Source organism: Euprymna scolopes, chromosome 6 (genome assembly GCF_053919585.1).
Source record: "Euprymna scolopes isolate OS-2025 chromosome 6, ASM5391958v1, whole genome shotgun sequence".
NCBI classification, from domain to species: Eukaryota; Metazoa; Mollusca; class Cephalopoda; order Sepiida; family Sepiolidae; genus Euprymna; species Euprymna scolopes.
In genome coordinates this window covers 103,567,997-103,578,331 of record NC_136487.1, presented here as the reverse complement: position 1 = coordinate 103,578,331, position 10,335 = coordinate 103,567,997, and the positions used below count along the sequence as shown (strand labels likewise).

Genomic DNA, 10,335 nt, shown 5'->3' with positions numbered 1-10,335 from the left:
CTTTTTCCCACAGTCTGGTATGGCCACAGTAGTTGTTGTGTCCAATAGACACGTTAGCACCTTTTTTCTCCATTTGCCGCAGCTTAGCTGCACAAACAAGCATCACCAAGCGCATGTTGACTTTGTTCACAGCGATCAGGGGAATTAGGCCTTTGGGGCGGGGGGGGGGGGCAATTTATTCTATGGGTACGGCATGAATCAAAACATTATCCATCTAGGTGCGGAGCTCCTGCATGTAATCTTCACAGATTTCTGCTGTCACTGGGTATTCTGACACTCGATTGGATTGTGTAGCCTCTCAGGAGGGTGATCCTGAGACCACTTCCATGATGCGGTCCACGTTCGGTCTTGATGGTCAAAGGTGGCAATGAAACCCGGTTCATAGAAATGGCTGTGAATTTAATATTTTTTCTGCCGCCAGGCCGCACTGATCCTGTAGGCTCGACAACGACAACGACACTGCAGCGTGCATGGGATATTCCACCAATCGTTTGGGCATTCATGTTCGTTTTTCTCCAAGATCGGCGCCGTCCTAGAGCATCCTGTAAGCGTCCCGTCCTAGAGCGTCCCATCAAACATGGATTCCTGTCACTTTGAGTTCACATCTTGGTGGGGAAGGGGAGGACGCTTATGCACCTTGTGCGTTTTCCGAGACAGTCCGAGGCCAATGTACACACTCACTGCACCAGTAACACCGTGTTCCGCGTTTTCGACAGTCCTTCACTTTCTCATCATCACACACACAGCAAGCTTACAATCAGCTTACATACAGCAGTACACCGTAGATTTTATGAAACAGTTGTGCATACAATTTTCAAGCAGGTACAAACGAATATTTTCATTTTGTCAATTGCTCGCTTTCAAGAAAAACACCAATTTAGTTTTGTTAAGTTTTCTAAACGACCAAATCAATGAACTAAATATATGAAAATCATAAGTGGCTACAAAAAATACAGCCGCATACTTCTCAAAAAAGGGGTCACAATTTAGTCATAAACGCTAATAACTTTGATGCAAAGAATTCCCAAAAACTCTTGTGCCTTAATTTACAACCGCATTGTATGCATACGCAACAGAGAAACACTTTTGCAACTAGGGCAACGTTGCAATGCAATTGCCACAATTGGAAAGTACAATTGAACATGTTAACATTCCATCCCATTTATCCTGCCCCAGGAAAGAGTGATTATCTCCCCTTATATGAGGAGAGGGCTGCCAAGGGGAAAAACTCCGGATGCGACTAGTCAGTTAGATTTTCCCTTTGAGACCAGTCGCACGTGTTAGCGCTTTCTATAATAAAGTTTTATCTCATAACACATTCATATCTGGACCTTGGTTATTTCATCTTTAACATCTGGTAGCAGAGCGTACGAAGATAAAAAAAAAAACAAAAAAAAAACATAATGAGTTCCAGAATATTTGAACCACCACGACTAAACCCGGAATTTTACGATTCATGGAAACGAGAAATTGAACTATGGAAGATAGCAACGAACATTCCGCCTTCAAAACAAGCTCCCGCTGTATTTCTTTCGCTCACCGGACAGTCTCGCGCTGCTGTAGTGCTGTACTAGAAATGGACATTTCATTACTGAATGCCGAAGAAGGAATGGACAATCTCGTCGAAAAGCTGGATACACTTTTTCTTCAGGATAAAAACCAGTCTGCTTTCATATCCTACGAGAACTTTGAAAGTTATCAGCGTGAACCTAACGCTTCCATAAATGACTACTTAATCCAGTTCGACAGGCACGTAGCGAAACTCAGGGAATTTAAAATAATTTTACCAGAACCCGTATTAGCCTATCGCGCGTTAAAGTCTGCCAATCTCAACCCCGAAAACGAGAGATTAATACGCGCGACAATAAACAACCTCACTCTAAAAGATATGGCTCAACAATTAAAAAAAATTTCATGTGAAAACTTAACCACAGCTAGACCACAAAACATTTCCATAAAAAATGAAACTGACAACGTCGTTTTTAGTGAGGCAGACACACAGACACAGGACAACAGTGAAATACTATACACGAGACGACGTCATGCGTATAAGCCTGCCTCTCCCCCTCACTTCACGCGTAGTAGCAGCACAAATAATGGCAGAGGCCGGCCACACAATTATAACCGCTACCCAAATCGAAATTTTTCGAATAATCAGACTCCCGTTTGTTACGTCTGTGGATGCAAATTTCACTATGCCAAAAAGTGTCCTTATTCCCAAAATAATCACCATTCAAGAGAAAATATGGTATTATTAAATGAACATAAAAACGATATTTCCGGCAGTTCTGAAGACATCGCTAATATAGTGTTGCTTAATCGACGGGAATCGGAGAACTCGCTTTTCGGAGAAACCATAAATTGTGCTATTTTGGACTCTGGTGCGTCAGCGACGGTATGTGGAAAGAAATGGTTGGACTGTTTTCTTGAAACCTTGTCCGAGGACTCAAAAACAGACATTCTTTATGATGAGGGCACAAAATACTTTAAATTTGGAGATGGTATGAAAATAAAATCTCTACAAAAAGTAACTTTGCCATGTGTCATTGCAAAGATGAACATTAAAATAATGAGTGATGTTGTTGACGCTGATATCCCTTTGCTACTAAGCAAGATGGCCATGAAAAGAGCCCAGACAACCCTAAACTTTAATGATGACACAGCGGAAATGTTTGGAAAAAAAATAAGGTTGCTGTGCAGTGTGCACCACTTCTGGCCACTACCACATCCCTATATCTACACCTCCACCAGACCAGGGTAAGTTACGATATATTTTATTTTTAAACAAAATTAATAAAAAGAGCAAAGTCGAGAAATTAAAAATTGCTACCAAATTACATCGACAATTCAGCCATCCCAGTGCACAAAAATTGTGTAATCTTGTCAAAAGCTCTGGTTTAAAAGATGCTGAATTTATGGATATACTGAGGAAGCTTCCTCTTGCTTGTCAGACCTGCCTCAGGTATAAAAAACCTGCACCTCGACCTGTTGTAGGATTTCCCTTAGGAACTCATTTTAACCAGACTGTAGCCATGGACATAAAGGAAATTAATGGACATAAAGTACTACACTTGGTGGACCATGCAACCAGATATAGTGTCGCTGTTAGGCTTACAAGTAAGGAGAGCTCTGATATACTCACTGCCATCTTCAAACGCTGGATTGCATATTTTGGTGCTCCAGCAGCTTTTCTTACTGATAATGGCCGGGAATTTGACAATCAATTCTTCCGAGACATGGCTCAAAACTTGAATATCATAGTCCGTACCACTGCTGCACAATCCCCCTGGAGTAATGGATTGAATGAAAGGCACAATGGTGTTCTGGGAGAAATGGTCAAGAAGACTTTAGAAGATGCTCGGTGTAACTTTGATGTTGCTCTCTCATGGGCGGTCAATGCCAAGAATGCACTTCACAATTCACACGGCTATAGCCCTAACCAACTGGTTTTTGGAAAAAATCCCAACCTGCCTTCTCTCCTGAATGATCAACTTCCTGCACTAGAAGGTGTGAGTACTAGTCAAATTGTTGCTGACAACCTCAATGCCATGCATGCTGCAAGAAAAGGTTTCATAGAGTGTGAAGCCTCTGAAAAATTGAGACGAGTTCTCCGTCATCAGGTGAGAACCAGTGTAATTGATCAATACAAGAATGGTGACCTTGTCCTTTTTAAAAGAAATGAATCTGATCGATGGCTTGGTCCGGGTGCTGTCATAGGCTGGGAACATAAACAAGTACTAGTCAAACATGAAGCCACATACGTTAGAGTGCATCCTTCACGCTTAATTCCATATCCTGACACATACCACAACACCTCTGAACACCAAGACACCAGTGTACGAACAAAACCTCAGAGGCACAACAATGCCACCACAAGTGGTTATGTGCCAATAGATGAGGGCAGTGAAATTGATGACCCTGAGCAGAATGAGGCCAATGAATGTGACACGTTACCCAAAGTGGCCACCAAATCTGTACAACTGCCTAAACCAGGCCAAACTATAATATGCAAATTCACCAATGATGAAGACCAAGAATGGAGAAAATTGAATGTGATCAGTAGAGCTGGTAAAGCCACTGGCAAAAATAAATATTTAATGAACGTTGCTATGGAGGAAGGTGACCCATTCTGGCTAGATTTTGAGAATGGGGTCTTGGAATGGGAGACAAACAAAGATGACCAACCCCTCACTAATGAAGCCACGGAGGTAAATCTAATGACTGACTCCTCTAATGACCAATATGATAAGGCCAAAAAGAGAGAACTCCAAAGTTGGGTTGAACACAAAGTCTACACACAAGTATTAGATCAGGGCCAACCAAAAATATGCACAAGATGGGTCTACACCAACAAGGAGTTGAATGGAAAACAAACCTTTAAGGCCAGACTTGTTGCGAAAGGCTTTCAAGATAAAGATGCCTGCAATGTTAGAAATGACTCCCCAACATGTTCAAAAGAAAGTTTACGATCAGTCTTAGGAGTTATATCAGCAAGTGGTTGGGTATGCAAATCCATGGACATCAAAATTGCCTTTTTACAAAGCAAGCAATTAGATCGACCCGTCTACCTTCTTCCTCCCAAAGAAGCCAATGTATCCCCTGGTTACATCTGGAAATTATCCAAATGTGTTTATGGTCTAACAGATGCATCTCGATCCTGGTACCTAACACTTAGAGAGAAACTAGTAAAGCTAGGGGCCACACCATCAAAATATGACCAGGCTATTTTCACTTGGCATTTCAAAAACAAGCTTCAAGGCATAATTGCCACTCATGTCGATGATTTCTGCTTTGCTGGTTCAGAAACCTTTGAGAACAAAGTCATTAATGAACTTCGTAAACTTTTCAAAGTGAAATCTGAAGAAGTTGCCAAGTTCCAATATATTGGATTAGAAATAAAAAAATCCAATAGTAACATCAATATTGGACAAGAAACTCAGACACATTCCGCTGCAGAATGGAAGAAGGCTGGAAGACAAGCTGACATCCACTGAGATCTCTGAGGCCAGACAGCTAATCGGTCAACTCAACTGGCTAGCCACTCAAACTAGACCTGACCTCAATTTTGATGTCAGTGCATTGAGTTCCATATTAAAACAAGAAAATGTGGAATGTATAAAACAAATAAATAGGACTATCAAAAAGGCAAAAAAGGAGAAATCCCAAATCCATATTCCCAATCTTGGAAACCCTAAATTGCTTCAAATTATAGCATACAGTGATGCATCCTTTGCTAACCTAACTGACGGTGGATCACAAGGTGGCTACATTATTTTTCTGGTTGGTAGTAATAACCAATACATGCCAATAGCCTGGCAATCTAAACGCATCAAAAGAATAGTCAAAAGCACGCTTGCTGCGGAGACTCTGGCCATGGTTGATCTTACTGAAGCCTGCCATTATTACAGAAAATTGATACTGGATTTGCTGCAAATGGAAGATCACACTACAAACATCAAGATAACATGCAAAACAGACAATTCCTGTTTGTATGATGCAGTGCATTCTACCACACAAATCCTCGATAAAAGACTAAGAATTGAGATGGCCATCCTTAGAGAAATGGTTGACAGAGGAGAAATTGCAGAGATATCCTGGATACCCACTGACAAACAAATTGCTGATGGCTTAACAAAAAAGGGAGTCCCCTCTTTTAAAATTCTAGGATTCACATCTGAACCCAAGGAACAATCTCTCTAATCCTTAAAACACAGTGTCACATAATTTTGTTAAATTCTTCTTTTTCTTTCCCTTTCCCTGCAGATAACCCTTTGATGATGTCTCCTGAAAACTTTCATCAGCACAAGAAAGGAAAGCGGGGAAGTGTTAACATCCCATCCCATTTATCCTGCCCCAGGAAAGAGTGATTATCTCCCCTTATATGAGGAGAGGGCCGCCAAGGGGAAAAACCCCGGATGCGACTAGTCAGTTAGATTTTCCCTTTGAGACCAGTCGCACGTGTTAGCGCTTGCTATAATAAAGTTTTATCTCATAACACATTCATGTCTGGACCTTGGTTATTTCATCTTTAACAGAACAGCCGTGGATTCTTGCTTATTTTGTCAATTTTTTGCTCGACACATGATAATATTCAAATCAATATTCAATCAAAGCCATTTTAGTTGGAGTTTAACTTTTTAAGCAATTTTACATTAGGAAGTTTAACTTTTTTTAAACATAATTTAGAAATCAAATAATCACGATTTCTTTACGGGACATCGTTTAGCTTCTGAATAATATTTCTTTATGGAACATTGTTTTAGCTTCCGAATCACACTCTCTTGTTATTCAGAAGCTAAAACGATTTACGTACCTCACTCACTTTGTGCCAACAAATCACTGAAACAAAGCAAAACTCTTTAGTTTATGTAGAAAAATGTAGTTGGTCAAAAATCAGGAACAAAGATAGGAAATATTAAATTTCGCCCTGCACTACTCAGGGAGGGAGTTCTTGGCTCTAATAGAGGAAGATGAAGAAGGAGACAAAAACAAAAAAAATATATACAAGCACAATCCAACTGCCGGAAACACACAATCTACAGGACACTCTTCACTCAAATATATAATTCCTTATAAGGAATTATATATTTGCATAATCGCCCGAGAGCAGACATGATTCTGTAAGAATTTCATTGTGTCAACGCTAATGAAAACACAGTAGAGAGGGAGAGGGAGAGAGAGAGAGAGAATGTAGAGAAAGAATATCAGCAGGAGCGAGGACCAAGGGAGATAACTAAGGCGGCAAAAGAAAAAAAAAACAGAAACAAAAAGTGTCAGTTGCCGCTAAGATTAAAAAAATTGGATAGACGCAGCGCACCACGTGGGAATTAGAAAAAAGAGGAATTACCGATTTAACCCCATCAAGATAAAAAAAACAAAAAAACAAAAAAAGAAAGAGGAATATGAACCTGGAAAACCTAAGGTAAATACAGGCATTTTTCTTTTAACGCGGAAGACGATACGACAAGTATGAAAAAGAATTTTTCATAGCGGGGGCTTTAATTACGTAAAAAAAAAAAGAGAGAAAGCAACCAATATGGTCCTCGGAAGAGATCGAGAACGTTGTGCAGATATTTCCTCTTCTCTATATCATGAAGTGCGGATGTTTGTGTGACACAAAAAAAAAAGGGAATCAAGTTCCGATTTAATGTGCGAATGATTGATTATTATTTCAGCATCAATATATTGAATTGGCATATATATATATAAATGAGTAATGTGATATTTCATTTTTTTTATAAAAAAAAAAAAACAACTAAGAGAATCTCCCTCTCCATACTTTTCTACATTTAATAATAAAAGAATCGCGCGTGATGCACCCGTGATTTTGGAATAAAAATATAATCCGCCGTTTGTTTTTTTTTTCTTCTCTTTGTTATTTGATGTATATAAAATATCACAATGGAAACATTACTCCATCTAACCTCAGCGCGCTTTGGATTCTAGAAGGGAGAACCATAGCTTAGCGCATTCGCTGATCGGTCCTTCCCGAGTTCGTATATTAATATATACGAACTCGGCACATGGGGAACTCGTCCGAAAAAAAAAAATATATATATATAACATATATATTCAAAAAAACGAAGAACCTGAATACTGTCCTGGACAACCAGTCGTGTGAATAAATCACATAAAGGGGGCACGATAGCCAGGTGATATATATGCGTCAGAGAAAACATTTTTTTTGTTTAACAAAAATCTTGGAAAAGAAAAGAAAATAACTAAAATATAAAGAAAGAAAAAAAATAGGCGGGCAAATAAAAAAAAAAAAAAAAGAAGAAAAATGGCTACAGGAAGAGTGGAGAAATTCCTAAGTGAACCGTCTCTCGAAAAGCTTGAAGAAATGAAGAAAAGCGAGCTAATTGCAGTAGGAGAGAGGCTGGAATTAGAAACAAAAATGGCCATGAGAAAAAACAAAATTATTGGGATAATACTGGAGCACCTGGTGGAGGAAACAGATCTTCGCGCCAGAAACGCTAGATGAATGGCACAGCGAATTATCAAGGGAAAAGCTAGAGTTAGAAAAATATAAAATTGAAGCAAAAGTCGAGTTGGAAAAAGCAAGGATGGAACAGGAAATTTGGATAAGAGAAATCAGGTTGGCTGAAGCAACGACAGAAACGAACCGAGACAGGTTCGATTTGGCGAAACAGATACGGTTAGTACCTAAATTTACAGAGGAAAGCGTAGACGAATACTTTTCACATTTTGAAAGTATGGCGGTCAACATGGAATGGCCACAGGAAAAGTGGACCACACTTATACAGAGCACGTTAACAGGAAAAGCACGAAGAGCTTTTACAGCGTTATCGGCCGAAGAACGGGCAGATTATGAGAGAGTGAAGCAAGCCATACTGAGCAGTTACGAACTAATACCAGAGGCTTATCGACAAAAATTCAGAACGATAAAGAAAAGCGAAACGCAGTCGTTCAGAGAGTTTGTCAAGGAAAAGGAATGAGCGATGAATAAATGGTATGATTCAAAAGGGGTGAACGGAGACCCAGAAAAAATCAAACAGCTCATTCTGATCGAAGAAATATTAAATGGATTACCTGATGACATGCGGATACACTTAAATGAAAAAGGAGCAAAATCAGGCAGTGAGCTAGCAACACTGGCTGACGAATATATAATATCCCGTTGGAAAGAAAGAAATAAACTGCAAATAGTAAATTGGGCAAATGAACCGAAAGAAGTCACTCTGCGAGGAGATAACTCAAGGAATGGCCGACCAACACCGCTACAGAGGATGAACCCACCCACGTGTTATAAATGTGGAAAAATAGGACATATATCAAGTCAATGCAGATCGAATCGAGGAACCGAATTAAGGAACAATGTGGGAACTAAGCCACAAGGAATAGTTTCATCAGTGCCAAAATACGATATATATAAACCTTTCATGAGAAAGGGAACGATAATAAGGAAAGATGGAAGAGAAATACCGATAAAATTATTAAGGGATACGGGGGCCGCGCAATCGGTGATTCTAAGAAAGATGGCGCCCCGAAACAGAATTATCAACCACGTGGTGATCAGAGGAGTAGGAGGATGTGATATGAAAATACCAGTGATAACGATTAAGCTGAAGGCAGGGAAGATTACGAGGATAATAGAGGTGGGAATCATAGATGAACTTCCCATGAAAAACATAGATTTATTACTGGGGAATGATGTAAACATAGAAATAAACGAGATAGACGGATATGACCCCAGACGAAGTATGGGAGCATATAATCTGCGGAACAGAAAAGGAAAAATGAACAGAGAACGAGAAACGATGGCACATAAGGAAAGCAGAGAGGCAACGCTATTCTACCAAGTCGGTGATGTTAAAGAAATCACGAGAGGAATTAAAAGAGGCTCAGATAAAGGATGCCAGCTTGAAAAAACTATTTGAGCAAGTAAACAAGCCCACAAGTGACCGGTATAAACAGCAATACATTATAGAAGAAGGAATATTAAAAAGGAAATACGACGGTCAAGAGTTACCGGGAAGTAGAAGGGATATGCGATGCCAAAAAAGTCAAACCAGAATGAAAGAATTATATGATCAGAAGGCTAAGGGGAGAGAATTCAAAAGAGGCGACAGGGTTATGGTTCTTGCACCCTCGGTTAAATCACCATTTGAAGCAAGATTTAATGGACCTCATATAATATTGGAGAAAGTCGACAACCAAAATTACAAAGTGAATATATCCAGAAAGAGGAATAGGGTACAGAGATGTCACCTGAACCGGTTAAAAAAATATTCAGAACGTAAGAATGACCCTGAACGTCCCATAGGACAGGTCATTACTACAGAAGAAAGGGAAAAAGATGGAGATGATCGCTTTGAAATTAAGAACATCCCAATGAAATTAAATAATTTCATAATTATGGAAAATATCGATAGCAAGCTCAAACACCTGGCGGAGAAGGACAGAACTGAGTTAAAGGAAGCTATGCAGGAAGTACTTGGATTATTTTCGAATGTTCCCAGGCAAACAAATATCATTGAACACAATGTGGAACTAACTTGCGAGAAACCGATAAGACTACATCCTTACCGAGTCAATCCGACGAAGCAGAAAATCATCCAGAAAGAGATTGAGTACATGTTAGAGAACCACATCATCGAACCAAGTCAGAACGAATGGGCGTCCCCATGCGTTCTAGTGGATAAGCCAGATGGATCAGTCAAATTCTGTACAGAAGGAGGCTGAATGAGGTTATGAAAACAGATTCATACCCCATCCCTCAGATGGACGACTGCATTGATCAAATCGGCAACGCTAAATACATAACCAAGTGCGACTTACTTAAAGGGTACTGGTCAGTTCCTTTAACAGCAG

General features: G+C 39.7%; 1 protein-coding gene across 1 annotated transcript; it reads left to right on the top strand.

Moving 5' to 3' along the window:
• The first annotated feature begins 1,194 nt into the window (after positions 1-1,194).
• On the top strand, positions 1,195-6,767 carry LOC145277828 (uncharacterized). The gene is made up of 2 exons (XM_080129737.1): positions 1,195-2,757; positions 5,764-6,767. Exons 1-2 carry the CDS (start codon positions 1,478-1,480, stop codon positions 5,765-5,767), a joined length of 1,284 nt encoding a protein of 427 aa, XP_079985863.1. The 5' UTR covers positions 1,195-1,477; the 3' UTR covers positions 5,768-6,767.
• Positions 6,768-10,335: the final 3,568 nt, after the last annotated feature.